Source organism: Megalobrama amblycephala, linkage group LG9, assembly GCF_018812025.1.
Source record: "Megalobrama amblycephala isolate DHTTF-2021 linkage group LG9, ASM1881202v1, whole genome shotgun sequence".
Taxonomy (NCBI): domain Eukaryota; kingdom Metazoa; phylum Chordata; class Actinopteri; order Cypriniformes; family Xenocyprididae; genus Megalobrama; species Megalobrama amblycephala.
The window spans coordinates 31,663,194-31,686,068 of record NC_063052.1 but is presented as its reverse complement, the minus strand read 5'-3'; the positions used below and the strand labels follow the sequence as shown (position 1 = coordinate 31,686,068).

At 36.4% G+C, this 22,875-nt stretch overlaps 1 protein-coding gene and 1 long non-coding RNA gene across 5 annotated transcripts in view; one reads left to right on the top strand and one right to left on the bottom strand.

Annotated features, from left to right (window-relative positions):
• The window catches only part of pvrl2l (PVR cell adhesion molecule related 2 like), a 197,755-nt gene extending 193,201 nt beyond the window's left edge, over window positions 1-4,554 (top strand). The window contains exon 10 of the mRNA XM_048202846.1: window positions 681-4,554. Coding sequence (XP_048058803.1) covers window positions 681-884 — 204 coding nt within the window. The 3' untranslated portion in view covers window positions 885-4,554. The remainder of the gene's footprint in view (window positions 1-680) is intronic.
• The window catches only part of LOC125275674, a 45,420-nt gene extending 36,615 nt beyond the window's left edge, over window positions 1-8,805 (bottom strand). For all 4 annotated transcript variants that reach the window (XR_007186485.1, XR_007186486.1, XR_007186483.1 and 1 more), the window contains exons 1-2: window positions 8,633-8,805; window positions 3,329-3,473 (exon numbers count right to left, since the gene is read on the bottom strand). This is a non-coding gene — a long non-coding RNA (uncharacterized LOC125275674). The remainder of the gene's footprint in view (window positions 1-3,328; window positions 3,474-8,632) is intronic.
• Between the last annotated feature and the right edge of the window lie 14,070 nt (window positions 8,806-22,875).

Genomic DNA, 22,875 nt, shown 5'->3' with positions numbered 1-22,875 from the left:
TTTCGGCATTTTTAAAAGTCTGCTGCAGTGAGTGCAGTAAGAGTTGTTTGCTATTCGAATCAACAACGGAGTTTAAAAAATACAACCGATGGACCGGCGACAAGGTTCAAGCTTTATTAAGCTTATAAATTGAGCACAGTCCTACGTCATCAGATTAACTTGCCTAATCTTCACATTACTTTATATAGCAACAGGTCTAGAGGAAAAAAAGTTGCTGGTACAATTTCGGTAGAAACACGGCTATAGTGAAAACCATGTAGCTTATCTGTCAATAATACACTCGCAACAATAGGTGGCGCCAAGTACTATATTATATTCGGAACAATACAGAGCTCCAAAACTAGCGTCGTTGCCGCCTCATTGCTGAGAACTACAGTATAATGTAGCGATTCAGTAGTTTAATTGATAAAGTAGCAGGCAGCGTTGACAAGTTTCAATGCTTCTGAATGTTTCTGTGTGGTTTCAGCAAGAGATCTCTGATATCTGTGTGTGCTTCAATGAAAACAGTGCATTAATATAAAACAGTTGGACTACCTGTGCATTAATCAGTTTTAATGCACACCTTCCAGCCAATCAGAATTGAGTACACAGACAGACCATGGTATAATTAATTATATGTTATTTTCAAAGGATTATGCATTTAAATAACTTTAGACTTTGCTTCATTGTGTGTGCTTCAGGATCTAGATGATGACAACACGGGCCCTCCCGCTAACGGCGGCACCCCCAACGTCTGGGACGGCTCAGGACACCCTCCCGAAAAGGATGAGTCGACCGATGAGACTCTTCCACCGTATGAACCAGCTGACCAGAATGATATTGAAGTTAGCCACGGTAACTTGGCCCGTGAAGAAAGTTTCATGTCTCAGCCCATGCTGGTCTAAAGACGTAGGCCGTGCCTGCGATTTGCACTGCCACCGTCCTACCCAGCCGCGGACGCCCATTTCAGCACAGCAGGCTATGGTCCTCGGCACATACACATCGAAAACCACCCCAGCCTGGTGCAATTTTTTTTTATAAGTGGCTAACCGATCTTTTAACCTATTCTCATGGCTTTGTGGGTGGTCCATGAAACATATTGATACCTTTCGGATCAGTGTTCATCAGACTTTTGACAGATTTTGGACATTTGATAACGCATGTCAACATTCTTAGTACTTTACAAAAGCAAACTTTGATTAGAAATTAACGGTAAAACAAAACCATGAGAATGGGTCGTTATTCATTTTTGAGGTACTATGTAATATTTTAATCCTGGTTATGTGAAAAACAAACATAGTCGCACCAGTTTGACTTGACAAACATTTAATTTTCCTGAAAGGTCTAAATATATAATAATTTGCTTTCAGTATTTTAAAATACACTGCATATACTGTCAAATGTTGCTTATGTTTCTGATCTCTACATTTTTATTCTGCGATCTTGGTGTAGTGCTCTTTTAAGCTTTAGCTTTTGTCGGTTTTGTGCGTTAACTTCTGTGATAAGGGAAAAAGTCTTGTGGTATATGCAATGTATTTTACATACAGCAAAAATGTATTTTTATATTTTATATTTGATGTCATTTTGATCGATTATATCACCTAAAAACAAATGTATGCATTATTTTCTTATTTTTGTTTCGTTGATTGGCGTGTTCATTGTTTTTGAAAAGTACCAAATAAGTTCTGTAAATAATATAAGAAAATAATATATATAGCCAGTCTAACATGCATTAAAAAAGTAGAAAAAAAGGAAAAATGCAAACAAATCCAAAAATACCAGTGGGGTACAAAATGAAAAATGTACTTTTTTTTTTTTTTTTTTTAAACATTTATTTTAACGGGTATTAAGTCGTATGCTGATGTTTTACTTATTGATATGTGTGGATTTTGTTACTGTATAATCTGCATGGCATGGTTGGTTGCTTTCTTAAAAACAGTGGGCACCTGTCGCAACTTTTCCTCGCTCCCCTATTTTCTGGTCATTAGAAGCACAATATGCATTTAGAGATGCTGAAGGTGACGGGAGTTTAGGATCATTTTCTGCCTTCTGAAGCTAAAAGTTCATGTTAAAGACCTTGTGAAATCTCTTGACGAGCACAATTTTCTTTCTGTACTGACATATTTCCTATTGAAACATTTTAGAAGATCAAAAGACATAAAAGATCCCATCCATTTTAAAATGGCCAAGGGGCTTTAGTTCCATCACAGCCATTAATCATGATTTGCTACTTGCTGTTACTAGGCTGGGGTGCGTTTCCCGAAAGCATTGTTGGTGAACCATGGTCGTAAGTCCCATTGAACTCTATTGGCAACGACCAAACTTGCGACCATAGTTCGCTTCGGGAAACGCGCCCCTGGTTGGACTACGAGGAGGGACAGTCTCATTGCTCTAGAGAGCATTTGATTGGACAAAACTCTTAGTGCAGGATGAGTCATCAATATTTTTGGCCTGTTTTCCAAAAGAAAGATTATACATTTTAAATGTTTATCTGCTAAAACTTAAAAAAAGTCAACTTTAAGGAGTATACCATGATATATAGCTATTGGTTTCAAAGTTAACGGATATGAATTGAAAGCCATTGATTTAATGCGGTCTTTAATATTCAAATGCACTGTGTATCACTTTCTTGAGCTTGGCCACAATGCTTCAGAGGCCTTTGTTTGGCCAAACGTTATCTTATTCCTATCGTTCTTATCAAAAAGAAGTATAGTTTTTGAATGAAAGAAGAGGAGGAAGCTTACGCCTCCTCCTTAAAGGAACAGTTCACCCAAAAATCATCTCCTCACCTTCGTGTAGTTCCAATTCCATATGATTTTGTTTCTTCTGTGGAACAAAAATTAGATGTTTTGAAGTATGTTTACACTGTTGCATTCACTTTTGGTCACCATTTAATTCCATTGTATGGTAAAGAGCAGCTTGGATGTGCTGCTATATAAATGTTCTTTTGTGTTTCGTGGACAAAGAAAGTTTTTAAAGTCATGATTGAATTTATTTTGGTGAACTGTTCCTTTAAGAGATAGATGAGGAACAGAAGTAGTTTTTATTTCTTTTCTTTTCTGTTTTCCTTTTCACTGGTTCTTGGATGGCATGGCAACTAATTCCATCACTGTTCGTGTCTTTCACTCTTGAATGTAATCTTTGCACATCCACTTGAAGCTGTCGATAGATCATTGTGTCATAGTGTCTAAATACATTGTTGTAATTGTGCCAAAGAACACATATCAAAACCATAGTGATGCAATGAACTAAAGACTTGCTAACAGGTTACAGAGATGATCAATGGAACGAATGAATGGCTTTTTTAATGGTCACCTGGAGCGGAAACTCGCACATTCACAAAGCTCACCTTTTAGATGGGTGAATGGATGAATAGGTGGGCAGGCGCCATGAGAAATCAATGGATGGACGGTAGAGTTCCCCCCATATGAATTAACAAGCCCTCCTTCGTTCTTGATTAGCCATCGATCACTTTCACTGCCTGATCTTCTGGCCTGTTGGACATCACAGAAAATTACTGATTCTTGCAAAACGGTTATTCTTGACATGACACGACAATCTTTCACCTGTCATCTCAGTTTAGCTGGGTTGTGGTCTCGTCACTGTTTCTAAAGAAGGGAATGTAAGTCTGCATGCTGCATGAGATTTGGGGTTAGCTTATGTTATCATGCGCAAATGGACCGCCTTCATGCAACTGTCATTTGCTACAATGGTGCAGTATTAGACAATCACTGTGTGTTATACTCATCCATAAGGGTTTCTGTGTTTTAAACTGTGATTTCATTTTTTTATTTTTTTTTAAGTTTGCATTTTTAAAATGATTGTTTATCTGTATTTTCAAGTGTTTTTAAAATGTCTTATATTGATCACATATACATTTAAAGTCCTGGTAAAACTATTTAATGTCATTCTGGATTTTAAAAAAGATAATCAAAGGAATGTTAAAGGTCAAAAATTCCAATTCTGTCATCATTTACTCACCCTCATGTCGTTCCACACCTGTATGACTTTTTAATTTGAAGAACATTTCAGCTGTTTCTGTCCATTCAATGAACGTCAGTGGGGTCCAAAACAACAAAGAAAGTCAGTCAAACAAATTTAGAATGCACAAGGGCGAGTAAATGAATGCAATGAATGATCTCTTTAACAAAGTAGCGGCCCGCTAAAATTAGTCTTTGGTTACCGAACGACTCGTGGCATTTATCAAATCTTCTCTCCAGCAAAACAAACAGACTTAACTTGCCATATGTTTATACTTCATTATCACGAATCATATCAGAGACCCACTCAAAATCATCTGCCACGCGTTAGCTTGTGCGCTGCCCTGTCATCGTCAAGCCAGATGTGCCTTTGTTACTTTATTTTGAGCCATTTTACTGACAGATTTGTTTTGCCTGAGACAAAAGTAAATCATTGACTATATAGACCACCCGATGGGGAGAATTGTGATTGTTTTTATTTTTAATGTTTGTTTTTGCATCTTATTTCTTTCCCTACTGAGATTATTTTATATGCATAAGCAGCGTGTTCTATGTTTTATGGATCATTGTGATGTCTAATAAACTATAAGCCAAAGCTCCTGTTGTGAAGCGTCTTTGTGTAATTCAGTAATACTGCTACTGTATAATCTACTGCTTTTGTAGAATATACATGTATTACATTGGGATCTTAGACTATATACTGCAGTTTGTGGAATATTACCAAATGCCAAAAAAGTGTTTAGCATTCACTTATTGATTTACCATCTGAGAGACCTTCAGAAGATCTGGTTTAACTCTTGAACTCTGAAAATGTCAGACTGTGAAGGCAAACATCAGCCGGTCTAAACTTCAAGAGCACGACTTTAGGTAAATACAAATTTAGAAGCCTTTTAGAGCCTCTGAAATTCTCTCATTCTGTCCATATGTCTGGTAGACTGGGCAATATAAATAATACATTTTTTCAGTCACAAACAAACTGGGGCGAAAGCTCAGGATATTCTCGGAACAGTTCTCTAACGAGTGTGACTTTGAAAGACTTTCATATTCGTATGTTTTTCTTGATGTTCAGCATTTTTTATGTATATTTAATTGCTGTCAAAAGTTTTGATGTAAACTTTACATATCTTAACAAACTTGTCAGATAACATGAACATGAATGACACCGTCGCTGATGTATAAGATCCTTTTTATGGTTGTGTGAGGTCGGGGCAATTATATCACAAGTAATGAATAAAAATTGCATAGTTTCTGAATATTTAAAATAGGTAAACATTATTTCATTGAAGTATCTGGCCGAAGACTGCTCTTGACTCAGCTGGTCCATTCGTATTTTATATTAAAATGAATTTAACTTTAGTAATTTAAGTAATTATATGGACCCATTTAGACTTGGGCTTTAAAGTCATTATTCCTGACAGCTAAAAGAATTTATACCATAAAATGGATGAAAAGTATTCCAAAACATTAAGAAATATTAAAGCAAGGATATTACTCTGAGTTTGTTGTGGTTTAAATAAACCAAGCAAAATTGCAACTGAACTTCACAGCCAGTGATCACCATGCATTTTTATTGAATGGAAAACAGCTTTGACATTTTGATGATAAATCAGCTTGTGTTCTACTGGGGGAAAAAACCATATAAGTGACATTTCTAGAAAGCAAATATTCAGTTTAAAGCAAATTATCTGTGCAACGCCTGACTCGACTGGACTAACCAAATATAAATATGCATATAATATTTTTTATACTAACACCTCTTTTAACCTACAACAATCATGCAACTTGTATCAAAGATACAAATATTATTGGAGTATGCATTAATATACACCGATCAGGCATAACATTATGACTACCTTCCTAATATTGTATTAGTCCATCTTTTGCTGCCAAAACAGCCCTGAACCATCGAGGCATGGACTCCTCTAGACCCCTGAAGGTGTGCTGTGGTATCTGGCCTCCATGGATCGGACTTGTTTGTTCAGCACATCCCACACATACTCCACTGGATTGAGATCTGGGGAATTTGGAGGCCAAGTCAACACCTTAAACTTATTGTTATGCTCCTCAAACCATTCCTGAACCATTTTGCTTTGTGCGCATTATCCTGCTGAAAGAGGCCATGGCCACAAGGGAATACCGTTTCCATGAAAGGCTGTACATGGTCTCAATAATGCTTCGGTAGGTGGTACGTGTCAAAGTAACATCCACATGGATGGCAGGACCCAAGGTTTCCCAGCAGAACATTGCCCAAAGCATTACACTGCCTTCGCCAGACTTGCCTTCTTCCCATAGTGCATCCTGGTGCCATGTGTTCCCCAGGTAAGCGACACACACGCAATCGGCCATCCATGTGATGTAAAAGAAAACGTGATTCATCAGACCAGGCCACCTTCTTCCATTGCTCCGTGGTCCAGTTCTGATGCTCACGTTCCCACTGTTGGCACATTCGGCGGTGGACAGGGGTCAGCATGGGCACCCTGACTGGTCTGCAGCTATGCAGCCTGATATGCAACAAACTGTGATTCACTGTGTATTCTGACACCTTTCTATCAGAACCAGCATTAACTTCTTGAGCAATTTGAGCTACAGGAGCTCATCTGTTGGATCGGACCACACGGGCCAGCCTTCGCTCCCCACGTGCATCAATGAGCCTTGACCACCCATGACCCTGTCGCCGGTTCACCATTGATCCTTTCTTGGAGCACTTTTGATAGATAATGACCACTGCAGACCGGGAACACCCCACAAGAGCTGCAGTTTTGTAGATGCTCTGACCCAGTCATCTAGCATCACAATTTGGCCCTTGTCAAACTCGCTCAAATCCTTACGCTAAGGATTTTTCCATTTTCCTGCTTCTAACACATCAACTTTGAGAACAAAATTGCATACTTCCCTGCTATATAGTAGGTTGTGTGATGAGTAGTATGCCAGAATTTACAGTACTCATAAGAGTAGGTAAAAGTACCAGGATGACCTACAACTTCCAGCGAGATTCTGAAGTGTGCAAATGATGGTCGCTTTACTATCCCGTGAGGCCAAATAAGAGGATTAGTGAATGGCAGTAAAGTGACGCAAATGACACTGGTAGGTCACATGATAAAGACAACATGGTGAATGTTGTATGTCCAGATTGCATTCATAGTACACACATTCATACTACTGTATATAGAATGTAATTTTTTAGTGGTCGCAAAATAATCTCCCTCATGTCGTTTTACACCGTAAGACCTTTGTTCATCTTTGGAACACAAATTAAGATATTTTTCATGAAATCCGATGTCTCAGTGAGGCCATTCAATCAGTGGTTCGGAGAACCAAAGTCACGTGATATCACGTTTACGCGATGCGAACCGCTGATTTGAAACAAAAGATTCATAAAGCTTCAAAGCAGTGTTTTGAAATCGCCCATCACTAAATATTGTTGAAAAGTCGTTATTTTGTTTTTTTGGCACACAAAAAGTATTCTCGTCGCTTTATAATATTAAGTTAGAACCACTGTAGTCACATGAACTGATTTAAATATGTCTTTAGTAGCTTTCTGGATCAGTGACATTGCTGGCAATAGAGGCCACACTGAGCCATCGGATTTCATCAAAAATATCTTAATTTGTGTTCCGAAGATGTACGAAGGTCATACAGGTGTAGAACGACATGAGGGTGAGTTATAAATGACATAACTTTCATTTTTGGGTGAATTAACTCTTTAAGAGAGTAGGCCTATGCGATTTCAGACACAGCCTACAAATGGTAGGCTACTTTTTTGGCCCATGTGAAAGATGGCAGACTTTTGATTGGCTACAGTAGTGTGTGCGTTCCTAAGGAAACTCTGGAACTAGCAGGTAATTCATGCAGCCCATCTAACTTTTGATCACAACAAGGCCTAGGTAGCTTGATGAAATTTAAAATCAGTCACCACTGAGAATGCAGTTACCTCAATGAGAACTAGTCCCCTGTTGTGTTTGATTAATATGCTAATTCCATTGCAAAGACATCAACTATTGCTGTTGCCGTTTGGGTCATTTGTATGCCTCACGACGCCCCGAAGAAGCAGGTGACTGTAGGCTGCTCGAGTCAGACACTGTTTGCCATTTGTTGCCCACCAAAAGGCTGCCTGATTCATTAGCAGCACGTACTCTGTGTTAATACCCATTAACTCTTCATAGCATTCTCTGTAATTGAAACCCAACCGGCCTCAACATTTGCGCACAACGACTTGACATCGCTTTCATGAGGACATAATGAATACATTGCTAATTTATCCTCTCAAGCGCTAGTGTGCGTTGTAATGGGCCAGTTCCAGCTTGGCTCGTGACTTTTTTTTAAAAACGACGTAGCCTCCTTAAGCACCTGTCACCCTGCATTCGTTAGCCCTTTCCTTAATGAGTTAGATCTCAAGGCTCCATCGCTGATGAGATACAAGCTGAGTGTGGCGATTGTTTCGTGTCAGAGTCTGTTAAGTCAGCTGTGGGCGTGCGGGGATGCGACTGGGGCCATGATTAAATGTTGATAGAAATGATGTGCAATCAGCGATTAAAAACGGGCCATTCGCTGACGGCTAATGCTCGGTTTAACCTCTGACTTCAGAGACTGCCAGCTGAAGAGAGAGAGGGAGAGAACGACAGAAATAAAGACAATACAGTGAGGTAAAGGAGAGAAAAATGAAGACGCAGAACCTGGGAGCCGTTAGTCCCTCCTGGCCATTCTTCAATCGTGTTTCCTCAGACATTCAACTCTGTTGTTGCTAAAAAGATGACGAATTGGTTGGGAAAGAAATTGCGAATAAGGTGCGATACACTGGAGAGGAAGCACGTCCAGGGAGAGACCTGGAAATGCAGACAGGCTTGTGGTGGACGAATGAAGGGGGAAAAGGAGACAGCACCTCCATGTGGCCTCTACATATACTGCAAAGAGCCTCACATGGGCCACTTTTAAAGGGTTAGTTCACCCAGAAATGAAAATAACGACATTTATCACTCACCCTCATGTCGTTCTACACCCGTAAGACCTTCGTTCATCTTTAGAACACAAATTAAGATATGGTTGATGAAATCCGACGACTCAGTGAGGCCTCTATTGAGAGGAAAGCCATTGAAACTCTCAAGGTCCATAAAGGTACTAAAAACATATTTAAAACAGTTCATGGTGGTCCTATCTTAATAATATAAAGCGACAAGAATACTTTTTGTGCACCAAAAAAACAACTTTTCAACAATATCTAGTGACAGGCGATTTCAAAACACTGCTTCAGGGCTTTACGAATCGAATCAGTGAATCGGAGCGCCAAAGTCACATGATTTCAGCAGTTTGAGAGGAGATCTGAATCACTAATTCGAAACAAAAGATTCATAAAGCTCAGAAACTTCATGAAGCAGTGTTTTGAAATCGACCCATATAGATATTGCTGAAAAGTCATTATTTTATTTTTTTTGGCGCACAAAAAGTATTCTTATTGCTTTATAATATTAAGACAAAACCACTGTACTCACATGAACTGATTCAAATATGTTTTTAGTACCTTTATGGACCTTGAGAGTTTGAATGGCTGTAGAACGACATGAGGATGAGTAATAAATTACATTATTTTCATTTTTGGGTGAACTAACCCTTTAACAACATTCATTTTTGAAGAACAGTTGCTGGCCCCCATTGACTTCCATAGTCTGAAAAAAAAAATACTATGGAAGTCAGTGGGGACCAGAAAATAGCATTACTAAAATGAAATGAATTGAAATACAGTAAGTTTCAAGTATACGGAAAAGGATTAGGGCCAAGCAATAATAAAAAAATAAAACCATCTCGAGATTAAAGTTGTTAAATTTTGAGAAAAAAGTCGAGATAAAATGTTGAGAATAAAGTCATTAAATTATGAGAAAAAAGTCATTAAATTACGAGAAAAAAGTCATTAAATTACGAGAATAAACTCGTTAAATTACGAGAAAAAACTCTTTAAATTTTGAGAAAAAAACGTGTTAAATTTCGAGAAAAAAGTCAAGATAAAATGTTGAGAATAAAGTCATTAAATTACGAGAAAAAAGTCATTAAATTACGAGAATAAACTCGTTAAATTACGAGAAAAAACTCTTTAAATTTCGAGAAAAAAACGTGTTAAATTTCGAGAAAAAAGTCGAGATAAAATGTTGAGAATAAAGTCATTAAATTACGAGAAAAAAGTCATTAAATTACGAGAATAAACTCGTTAAATTACGAGAAAAAACTCTTTAAATTTCGAGAAAAAAACTTGTTAAATTTCGAGAAAAAAGTCGAGATAAAATGTTGAGAATAAAGTCATTAAATTACGAGAAAAAAGTCATTAAATTACGAGAATAAACTCGTTAAATTACGAGAAAAAACTCTTTAAATTTCGAGAAAAAAACGTGTTAAATTTCGAGAAAAAAGTCGAGATAAAATGTTGAGAATAAAGTCATTAAATTACGAGAAAAAAGTCATTAAATTACGAGAATAAACTCGTTAAATTACGAGAAAAAACTCTTTAAATTTCGAGAAAAAAACTTGTTAAATTTCGAGAAAAAAGTCGAGATAAAATGTTGAGAATAAAGTCATTAAATTAAGAGAAAAAAGTCATTAAATTACGAGAATAAACTCGTTAAATTACGAGAAAAAACTCTTTAAATTTCGAGAAAAAAACTTGTTAAATTTCGAGAAAAAAGTCGAGATAAAATGTTGAGAATAAAGTCATTAAATTACGAGAAAAAAGTCATTAAATTACGAGAATAAACTCGTTAAATTACGAGAAAAAACTCTTTAAATTTCGAGAAAAAAACGTGTTAAATTTCGAGAAAAAAGTCGAGATAAAATGTTGAGAATAAAGTCATTAAATTACGAGAAAAAAGTCATTAAATTACGAGAATAAACTCGTTAAATTACGAGAAAAAACTCTTTAAATTTCGAGAAAAAAACTTGTTAAATTTCGAGAAAAAAGTCGAGATAAAATGTTGAGAATAAAGTCATTAAATTAAGAGAAAAAAGTCATTAAATTACGAGAATAAACTCGTTAAATTACGAGAAAAAACTCTTTAAATTTCGAGAAAAAAACTTGTTAAATTTCAAGAAAAAAGTTGAGATAAAATGTTGAGAATAAAGTCATTAAATTACGAGAAAAAAGTCATTAAATTACGAGAATAAACTCGTTAAATTATGAGAATAAACTCGTTAAATTATGAGAAAAAACTCTAGACAAAATGATAAAATGTTGAGAAAATGTATGAGTTTATTGTCAACATTTTATCTCGACTTTTTTCTCGAAATTTAACGAGTTTTTTCTCGTAATTTAATGACTTTATTCTCAACATTTTATCTCGACTTTTTTCTCGAAATTTAATGACATTTTTCTCATAATTTAACAAGTTTATTCTCAACATTTTATCTCGACTTTTTTCTTGAAATTTAACGAGTTTTTTCTCGAAATTGAACAACTTTAATCTCGAGATGGTTTCATTTTTTATTATTGCTTGGCCCTAATCCTCTTCCGTATAAGTAGTACTAAAATGACTAAAACTGAAATAAAAAATAAAGTTAAATCGAAGTATTTTAAAAATAATATCAAAACAAAATTACTGAAAACAATAAAATTAAAAACTGTAAATATAAAAATAAATGCTAATTCAAAGTATTAAAAAATACTATAATAGTATATAAATAATATAATAAAACCCAAAGAATCCAGTGCAAATGTTATCTCTTAAAACAGTTAAAATAGTTTTAAAATAGTTAAAACAGTCTTAAAATAGTTAAATATGCAATATAATGAAGTCATGTGACATCAATGTAGCATACTATTTATTAAAACATTGCGTATTTGTAATAAATACGGCTGCACTGTATGGTGTAAACAGTATGATAGTATTCCAGTCTGAACATAGGCTGTGTCTTATTCTCCTCCTAGTATTTTGGAAACATTAATTCAGGCACTAACAAGGGTCTTGATCCACAAAACATTGGGAAACTGATGACTCAATTACTGATGCGTCACAATTATGAGGTCGCACATTAAAATGTAGCTGGTATTTATTAAGAACATCACTGTATAACACAGGGCATGACTAATATCCTTCTGGTGTCATTTGATTTGTTTCTTGTGCGTCTTCATTATAGCTGTTAAAAACGTACTGCGGCATTATAAAATATGCCCTTGTTCTTCATTTATAATGACTGCAAAAAGACATGATATAAAGTAAACTGGAACCATTTTGAAAATGGGAATCATTGGGTAGTACTTGGTGAGCACTTTCTCTGTACGTAAGCTGATAGTTTACAACATACTGTATGTAAATCTTAACTCAAACAGAAATGTCATTTCCCAGATGTTTTATCCAACTTAATGTAGGCCACATGCTGTAACAAAGTACTGCATCAAGACCACTAAACCAGACCTTCATTAAAAACAGCCCAGCTGTGAGAAATATCTGCAATCGGTTAATGATAATGGGCCTCCTACCATAAGCTGAAACTAGGAGCTGTGTGCTTTCCTTGTGGCTGCAGATGTTCAAGCAAAATGCTGTGTTTAATTCAAGTCATGAATGTGAATAAATATGTGTGAGAACTCATTTCCAAGATGCTAAAGATCGCCTGGGAGAAACTAATATTTATCCATTTTTAGCCCTTTAATAAAATCTAAGGTAGTTATGGCTGCTAGCGCAAGGAATGCAAGTTTCATTCCCAAATGAGGGTGTCCTAGAAACTGGTGAATTACTAAGATCACATTCCTGTTTTATCAACATTGTGCCCTTGAGCAAAGCACATAACCTCAGGGTCACAACTGAGGGACTAGCCATGCAATCAGAGTATTTTCAGTTGTTCTGGTTAACAAGCAGATATCTACGGAGCCCCTAAAGGGACGTGGTGGTGGAAAACAAATTGGGAAGGGAGGAAATTTGACGTGCTGGTGGAAAAAAAATTTGGGATGGGAGGAATTTTTTTTTTCGAAACTTTTGCGTTCCCCCGAGAAACTTTGCATTCCCTCGCAAAACTTTTGCATTCCCACGCAAAGATATTTGCGTTCCCTTGCTGTGAGCTCGGACAAACACTTCCTCTTTAATGTCCCGCTGGCTGGCAGTAGTGTTTCAGTTAGTTCCATATGTTAAAGGGTTAGTTCACCCAAAAAATGAAAATTCTGTCATTTATTACTCACCCTCATGCCGTTCCACACCCGTACGACCTTCGTTCATCTTCAGAACACAAATTAAGATATTTTTGATGAAATCCGTTAGCTCCGTGAGGCCTACATGGGGAGCAATGACATTCCCTTATAAAGTGACGAGAATATTTTTGGTGCGCCAAAAAAACTAAATAATGACTTATTTAGTGATGGCCAATTTCAAAACACTGCTTCATGAAGCTTTGGAGTGTTATGAATCTTTTTTTGTCGAATCAGCTGTTCGGAGCGCCAAAGTCACGTGATTTCAGCAGTTTGGCAGTTTGACACGCGATCCGAATCATGATTCGACACAAAAAGATTCATAACACTCCGAAGCTTCATGAAGCAGTGTTTTGAAATCGGCCATCACTAAATAAGTTGTTATTTTGTTTTTTTGGCGCACCAAAAATATTCTCGTCACTTTATAATATTAATATTAAACCACTGTACTCACATGAACCGATTAAAATATGTTTTTAGTTCCTTTATGGATCTTGAGAGAGGAAATGTCATTGTTCCCTATGCAGGCCTCACGGAGCCATCGGATTTCAACTAAAATATCTTAATTTGTGTTCCGAAGATTAACAAAGGTCTACAGGTGTGGAATGACATGAGGGTGAGTAATAAATGACAGAATTTTCATTTATGGGTGAACTAACCCTTTAATAATGCACACAACTAATGTGCAGCTCTTATAGTTTGAACTTGTTGGACTCAAATATAAAGAAATGCAGTCAGTGCTTATGTCTAGCAGTTCAGTAAAGTTTGCAATAATATATTCACAGATTCGAGCTTCCCGGATCAATAACTCGTAAGCTAAACGTTGTTAAAACACAAATTCAGCTACTTCCAATCATAGTAACCTAGACAATGAGCTACAACAACCCAATTTTCCTCAAATGTACTTTATAATACATTGGTCTCTATGAGCAGGCGGCGGAGAGACAAGTCGGAAGGGACCGTCTGAAAAGTGCAAAACCCAAAACCCTTTTGCTCATTTTATATTATGAAAAATACTCAATAACTTCACTGTAACACATTGTACTTTCACCAAATTCAGTTCATACGTCACTGCTCTTCTGCTGGTTGTACTGGAACACTTAGTTTGATAAAAAAAAAAAAAAAAAAAAAAAAAAGCATAACTTTTATGATTATTAATAATTAAACAAAATCAGTAACAACTGTAATTAGTAAAAATATTACATAAATTGTATTGCCATCAAATTCAGTAAGCAACTATCATGCAAAAGCTGTTGTAAGTATGTAAGGTGTGTACCAACATCATTTGTGTAAAGAAGGCCTTTATGTGCTACTCGTCAAATTAAGTGTTGTAGAACCAGCAGAAGAGCAGTGATGTATGAACTGAATTTGGTGACAGTACAATGTGTTACAGTGAAGTTATTGAGTATTTTTCATGATATAAAATGAGCAAAAGAGTTTTGGGTTTTGCACTTTTCATACGGTCCCTTCCGACTTGTCTCTCCGCCACCTGCTCATAGAGACCAATGTATTATAAAGTACATTTGAGGAAAATTGGGTTGTTGTAGCTTGTTGTCTAGGTTACTATGATTGGAAGTAGCTGAATTTGTGTTTTAACAACGTTTAGCTCACGAGTTATTGATCAGGGAAGTTTGAATCTGTGAATATATTGCCAACTTTAATGAACTGCTTGACTTAAAGGTGCTAAAGAGGATGTTTTGTTTTATACATTTTTGCAATATTACTTGAAACTGTCTTTACTAACTGATAAAAGACTATTTATTAGGTGCGCTGAAAGGAATAATATTAATATACATCATCTGTGCACGAGGTAGGGCCTTAAAAACATCAGCCAATCGTTGACGCGATCATCACGTAAACGATTGGCCCTCTGGCTTGTCAATCACTGCCGTGACGTTCCTTGTGAGAGACGAGCGCGGCTGCGCGCTCCAGTAACTTTCCACACTCCACAGGCGCCGCATGCAATGTTTTTGTCAGGAGACAGGAGTAACAACTGCAGATTATGAGTTACCTGCGGTGAGTCTGACATAATGAATCCAAAAAACACGACACAGCGAATGCCGGTGGTAAAATAACCGTGTTCAAATACTCGTGCACTAGTTTTGGGAGGCGTTCCTTTGAAGTGAGCTGTGAAGGAGGGGGGCTGTTCTTACGCATGCGCTCATTTCAAAAACTCAGTAACAGTCTTTGGATTCTCAGTCGACGACAAAATCCTCTCTATCACCTTTAAGCACTGACTGCATTTCATTATATTTGAGTCCAACAAGTTCAAACTCTCACAGCTGCACATTATTTGTGTGCATTATTAACATATGGAACTAACTGAAACACTACTGCCTGCCAGCGGGACATTAAAGAGGAAGTGTTTGTCCGAGCTCACAACAAGGGAACGATAATATCTTTGCGAGGGAACACAAATATCTTTGCTGGGGAACGCAAAAGTTTTGCGAGGGAACGCAAAAGATTTGAAAAAAAAAATTCTTCCCATCCCAATTTTTTTTTGAACAGCAAGCGAAATTTCCTCCCTTCCCAGTTTTTTTTCCCCACCACCACGTCCCTTTAGGGGCTCCGTAGATATCAGATAGCAATGGAAAATAGTCACACAAATGAATAAAATGGAAAAGATGTAAAACAAGGATCTGGATATACCAGTGCCAGTGTGTGCTGGAGAGAAATATTACATAGCAGCAACTTGGGAATTTCACCCATGGAAGTATTATATTACAGCATGTTGCACCAGTTAGTGTTACATAACTATTACCAGATGTTACAGCGTGTTTTTGATTAAAGCCCATCAAAAGGTTCACTGACAGCAGACAACATAGAAACTCTTTAAACAGAAAATATGGTTCAATTAAAAAATATTTAAATGATCCTTAGATAAATATTAACTTATAGAAATAAATTAGACCATTAACAATGGTGTGTTTGTTAGGGTATTGTATTAATTTTAGCTACTGATTTTACATAATGTGTAAGTCATTATGCAATTACTTAAAATATGGGGGAAATATAGAGCAATTATATATAAAAATGCATGCCACTGTAAATGAGAGAGGCAGATTGGTGCATGCTAAAACGTTTCAGTGAAAATACTATAGTTATTGTAGTTATTGTGAAGCATATCTAGCTTAATGGTCATTATCTAGTGCAAGCTGATCATTAGCTCACTGACCTGCCACCATCCAAAAACCTGCTTGACCACTTTAGGGATGTACTGTATGACCTCTGACCTACCTTGTTGATTGTTCCTTGTTGTGACCAGAAACCAGGAACCAGCTATCATACAAAGCGCAGCTACTAGCTTGAACTGGATTTTCTAACATGATATGGTATTCTGGTGAAAACTATGATTGTGTTAGCTTGGGATTTTGAATGGTGATTCTAATTACATGCAGACCTCCTAATCGAGCAAAACGCGTTAACAAAACTAGTCAAAATTCACTTAATATATCTCTGCATTTTCATTTTGTGGCTCTACTTAAGCTACGTTTCCTTTCCCAACAATCGTTTTTACTAGTAAATCTGCTGTCTTTTAGAAAATGAGGAACTTTTCGACAATGAACCGATTTGAGGTAATTTTATGGTGTCATTCGACCACAAGATGTCGCCACATCTTTTGCATATTAACTCAGTAAGTTTTCTGCATAATGTGCTTTAAGGTGTGTGGATTTATAATCAACGTTATTTTCATTCGATATATTTGTCACATAACAAAAAAAAAATCACGTTATGAAATCATTATTGCCATTACAAAGAGATTGGCAGTACAAATAGGACAGTATCCTCCAAAAACAGTGGAGGGCGCCGTTTCTCACGGTAGTAACCTAAATCTCTGCAACACTTCATTCTCGAATAATTTATTCGTATTTATTAGGCCTTGTCCAGGAACTAGCCTAACTGTCAAGGTCATTCATCTGCCTTAATATTGTTATATGCATATGCTTGCAAATAAGAGCATTTTGTTGATTCAGTTGTACTGGGTTTGCTTCGTTTAAATTGAATTGTCTTTGTCCATTCAAAATCAATCCGTCATTTAGCTCCATGTTTAGAGTGATTGGGATGAGATACAGACCTGAATCTGCTTCAGAGTCCCCAGTGGATTCATAATTAAATTACAGACATGCACTGGGCTTGGTTAATATCCTCTTCTGTGGTCTTCTCTCTGTCTTCTGTCATTTGTGTTTCAGTTGAGCATTCCACTATCACGAGACGAGTATTTTCCTTGCTCTTTTGAGATAAAATAGTTAAAAAACAAACAAAAATGGAAACATTGTAAATCCTTTGTATGTGCGTCAAATCTCATAATGTGTATTCAAGGAACGTAAGTGTATATTTAATAGAGGCCTCAATTTGCATTTGTATTTCAAGTCATTTTTATTTAAGCAATTTGAAAGTATCTGTAGTTGATATTTATATTAAAATATATATGAATAAAGAAAAGTTTATAATTTTAATCACATTTTTGCCTTCACCAGTTCATTGTAATGGTCTTATGACAAACATTTCAAAGAATAAATATTCCCTTTAGCCTCTACATTTTCTATTTCTAATTATCAAAATTAATATGAGTCTGAATAATGAATCCAAAAGAACATCTTTTAGATTGTATTTAAATAGTTTTATTGCAATGGAATATAGCAGCATGTCATATCTCAGGGCATGTCAACTTTGTGTCATTTGCTGTAGTTGAATTGAAATGAGGATACATGTCCAATTGTTGTTGGGTTAATAATTAATAAGTGTAAATCTTAGACTGATAAATATCATTTTACTCACAAACATTACATATAAACCCTTAAGATCAAATGCTGCTCCCAGTAAATGAAGTGATTACAGTCATCCTTATTTTTAATGAATCAGAATCATGTTGCTCAACACATCTCCGATTATTAAAACCACTGGGTCAGATCACAGCTAATTACATGCTTCAGTGCTGCACAAGTAAGAGGTTGGTCTCCATGGCAAATCCCTCAGTATCGCTCTGAATGATTGATATAGGAAATGCATTTGAAGGTCAGTGGACATTAATGAGGATAACAGAGGCTGTACAAACATCAGCTAAATGATTTTATTGGCTTTTTTTAGTAAAAGTCACACTCTGCTGATATTAAGCTTCCAGCATCCTGAAATGGCACCTGCTACAGAATACAGATATACATGATGATGACAAAGAAGAATGGCTGGAAGAAGTCCAGTCATTTTTGTTTGCACCTTCTTATTGTCATCTGTTGAGTATCTGCAATACTTAGTTTCTCTCTGAAAAAATGCAAATAAATAAATAAAGATAAAGCAATAAGCCCCAAAAAGCCGTGGTTTACAGTGAATTTATAACAGCTAAGGGGCGTTGTTAGGCATGAAGCGGAGAAGTATATTGCTTTTATAAAACGGTTAGTACACAATACAAATATTAAAGCCAAAAAGTATGTATCAATGCAACTTTCATGAAGTAAAACCATTAAAAGGCTTCCTTCTGCTGGAAAAAATAGTCCCTGACCATGAACAGCAACAAAATTACATTTATTATGCCATTAGATGGCAGCAAAGATTGTCTTTATGAGCGAGTCAATCAGTCGCAAAGACTTTTATAACTTGTTGTGAATATGGATCAAGATGCAGATGACAAATGTTTTGACTAGCTGTGTCAGCAGGGCAGGGGGAAATCCATTAAATGTTAAAAGGACAGGATCGCAGCGGATATTTTTATTATGAACATAGGACTGACCTGAAGGAAAATGCTAAATTTGAATGCAGGTAATACACTCGGTCACTGGATATCTCTCTCACAATACTCTTCTACATAATGCAGTAAGTTTCAATTAACAAAATCAAAAGAGAACAAATATATTACGTTGCTAAGAGTGGTTGCTAAGACAGACGCAGCAACATACACATTCAGTGGCGCAGTGATACTTAAAGGGTTAGTTCACCCAAAAATGAAAATTATGTCATTAATGACTCAGCCTCATGTCGTTCCAAACATAACGTAAGACCACCGTTCATCTTCGGAACACAGTTTAAGATATTTTAGATTTAGTCCGAGAGCTTTCTGTCCCTCTGTTGAAAGTGTATGTACGGTAGACTGTCCATGTCCAGAAAGGTAATAAAAACATCATCAAAGTAGTCCATGTGACATCAGTGGGTTAGTTAGAAGTTTTTGAAGCATCTAAAATACATTTTGGTCCAAAAATAACAAAAACTACGACTTTATTCAGCATTGTCTTCTCTTCCGGAATCCTTTTCATTGAATTGATTCCACTGAATTGATTCCATTGAATTGATTCCATTGAATCCTTTCATCTGTCAGCGTTGGTAATGCACTTTTATGTCGTTGTTTTTGGCGATTAGGACATCCGCGACATGCACACTTACGCACCATTTTAAAAAATATAGCAATACCAAAATACAAACAGTGTAGAATAGCTTGAATACAGCGTGCGTCTCCCTCAGACTGTAAACGAAGCTCGGGCGCACCGGATAAAACGTCAGCAGCGTCACTGCGGAGTCGTGAACCCGGATTGACAAAAGACCTGGAAGAGAATACAATGCTGCATAAAGTCGTATTTTTTGTTATTTTTGGACCAAAATGTATTTTCGATGCTTCAAAAACTTCTAACTAACCCACTGATGTCACATGGACTACTTTGATGATGTTTTTATTACCTTTCTGGACATGGACAGTGCACCATACCTACACTTTCAATGGAGGGACAGAAAGCTCTCTGACTAAATCTAAAATATCTTAAACTGTGTTCCGAGGATGAACGGAGGTGTTACGGGTTTGAAACGACATGAGGGTGAGTCATTAATGACATAATTTTCATTTTTGGGTGAACTAACCCTTTAAAATGCGGTCAGCTGTATGTTATCGGGAATTTTACAACAGCTACGGCTCAACCAATCAGAATCAAGGGCCAGAACTATCCGTTTCATAAAAAATTAATTGGAAATCAGAATATTTGTTTTGTGTTTTAGTAAAATGTATAATATTCCTTAAAACAAGGTAGAAAGATTCAAATACACTCCAAATATATTATGCAAATTTTCATAATATATAAAGACCTTCTTTATAGAATATCTGGAAGGCCTGATGGTGCAGTACCAGCGTTTTAAGTCAAATTACAGAAATGTCAACTGCATGGTCAGTACATTTTACAATCATTGATCATATTTGTTGGTTGCAAATGAAAACATTTGGATTTTTATATATTGAACATTATTATTGAATTGTGCTGATTTAAAACAAGGTAGCTAAGCTGGCGGACATAGATTTGTTTTGGATGCATTGGTGAAAATGGGACTAAAATTAAAAATTGTCCAAATGAGGTGTGTAGACCAAAAACTCCAAATAGGGCAACACTTCAAAAAGAGCCTGCACACTCTAACAAAGAAGGGGAACCTCCAGCTGCAAGATAAAACCTCTGCTTTAATGAAAAAGTGGCTAACGTTTCGGTCACATGTGTTATAACTAGACATTGAGAAAGGTCGCATGTGACCGAAACGTTTCCTACTTGTTCATTAAAGCAGTGGTTTTATCTTGCAATTGTTGGTTCCCCTTCATTGTTAGAGTGTGCAGGCTTTTATAAAGTGTTTTTCTATGTAAAATTATGAACAAATCAGTAATGTTTCGTACCATATGCCATAATTTTCCTATTAAAGTGTTTATGAATTTATGGATGTCACGAAGTTACATCATAGCCTTTTTTTGTGAAGAAAATGCAATATTTAATTAAAGCTGCAAGCAGCGATGAAAGGGCCCTCACACCTGGGCTCACCGCCACCCGGTGGCCTTAGGAAAACAGTGAAAAGTGGGCGACATGCAAGTTAGCAAGTAAATACAGGAGAATTATGGCAAAATCGTTTAAAAGTGCCACACTTCCTGATGCCAACAGGTGGCGCTTTGACCGTAACTGAATGTTGCCATGTAGGTGATATGTTGCCATGTAGGCCAGGACTATTATCAAACATGTGAAGTTTGAAGCAGATTGGACATTGTATGCGTGAGTTACAACAACTTCCTGTTTCTTGGCGTTAATCGCATACTTTAGCACTCAGCCAAGTGTTGCATGATTTAATGTGTTTCTAGCATGTTTGGTACTTGGTGGCATATTGAAATGTGTTTTTGGTAGTGAATTACAGTGTAAAGCATGCCATTTCCTGTTGCCAGCAGGTGGCGCTATGACTAACTAAATATTGTCATATAGATGTCTTTAGGCCAGGACTCTTATCACACATGTGAAGTTTGGAGCAGATCAGACATTGTATGCCTGAGTTACAACAGTTTCCTCTTTCATGGCGAAACATCAGACTTTGTCAGGCCGCCACGGACACGCCCTTCAGCGAAAACTCAAGATCTTTGATATTTATCATCACTAAGGTCTTAAGATTAGACTGATAACATATGATGTTGATATGGTTAAATCTCTATGAGGAATTAATCACAGTGTAAAACATGTAATTTCCTGTTGTCCGCAGGTGGCGCTATGACTGTAACTGAATATTGTCATAAAGATGTCTTCAGGTCAGGATAAAACATGTGAAGTTTGGGGCAGATCGGACATTGTTTGCCTGAGTTACAATGACTTCCTGTGTCATGGCAAAACATCGAAACTTGTCAGGCTGCCACGGACACAATCTTCAGGTAAAATTCTTGATTTTCGCAATGAAATGTCGCAAAGGCCTTTAGATTAGACTGACCAAATATGACATTGATCTGATTAAAGCTCTAGGAGGAGTTTGTTAAAGTACAACGTCTGGAAATGGCAAAAAATGGCAAGTTAATTAAAAATATCTGACTTCCTGTCCTGTTCGGTTTCAGATTTTGCTCCAAGAGAATTTTTTGTAGGTATTGGGCTGTTAAATGTGTGGAGTGTGGACCGAATTTCAAAATCTATGTGAAATGTAGCGTGAGGGGCACTTTGTTAGGTGGCGCTATCGAGCCATTTTGCCACGCCTAATTCTGCAATCCATAACAGATGTAAATTTTCATCACTTCTGACATGTGTGCAAAGTTTCATGAGTTTTCAAGCACGTTTAGGCCCTCAAAAATGCAATTCACTTTAGAGAAGAATAATACCACACCATCGGTGCTCGGGCCCTAATAATATAAAAATCGACTGCTTTTTTTTTTTTTTTTTTTTTTACATTTCATTTTTATTGTAATATTTGTGACTTTATTACGGAAGAGGATTAGGGCCAAGCAATAATAAAAAAATAAAACCATCTCGATTAAAGTTGTTAAATTTCGAGAAAAAACTCGAAATAAAATGTTGAGAAAAAACTCGTTAAATTTCGAAATTTTTCTCATAATTTAACGAATTTGTTCTCGTAATTTAACGACTTTTTTCTTGTAATTTAATGACTTTATTCTCAACATTTTATCTCGACTTTTTCTTGAAATTTTACGAGTTTTTTCTCGTAATTTAATGAGTTTATTCTCAACATTTTATCTCGACCTTTTTCTCGAAATTTAACAATTTTTTTCTCGTAATTTAATGAGTTTATTCTCAACATTTTATCTCGACCTTTTTCTCGAAATTTAACGAGTTTATTCTCAACATTTTATTTAGACTGTTTTCTCAAAATGTAATGAGTTTTTTGGCGTTTTGACCGTAACTGAATGTTGCCATGTAGGTGATATGTTGCCATGTAGGCCAGGACTATTATCAAACATGTGAAGTTTGAAGCAGATTGGACATTGTATGCGTGAGTTACAACAACTTCCTGTTTCGTGGCGTTAATCGCATACTTTAGCGCTTAGCC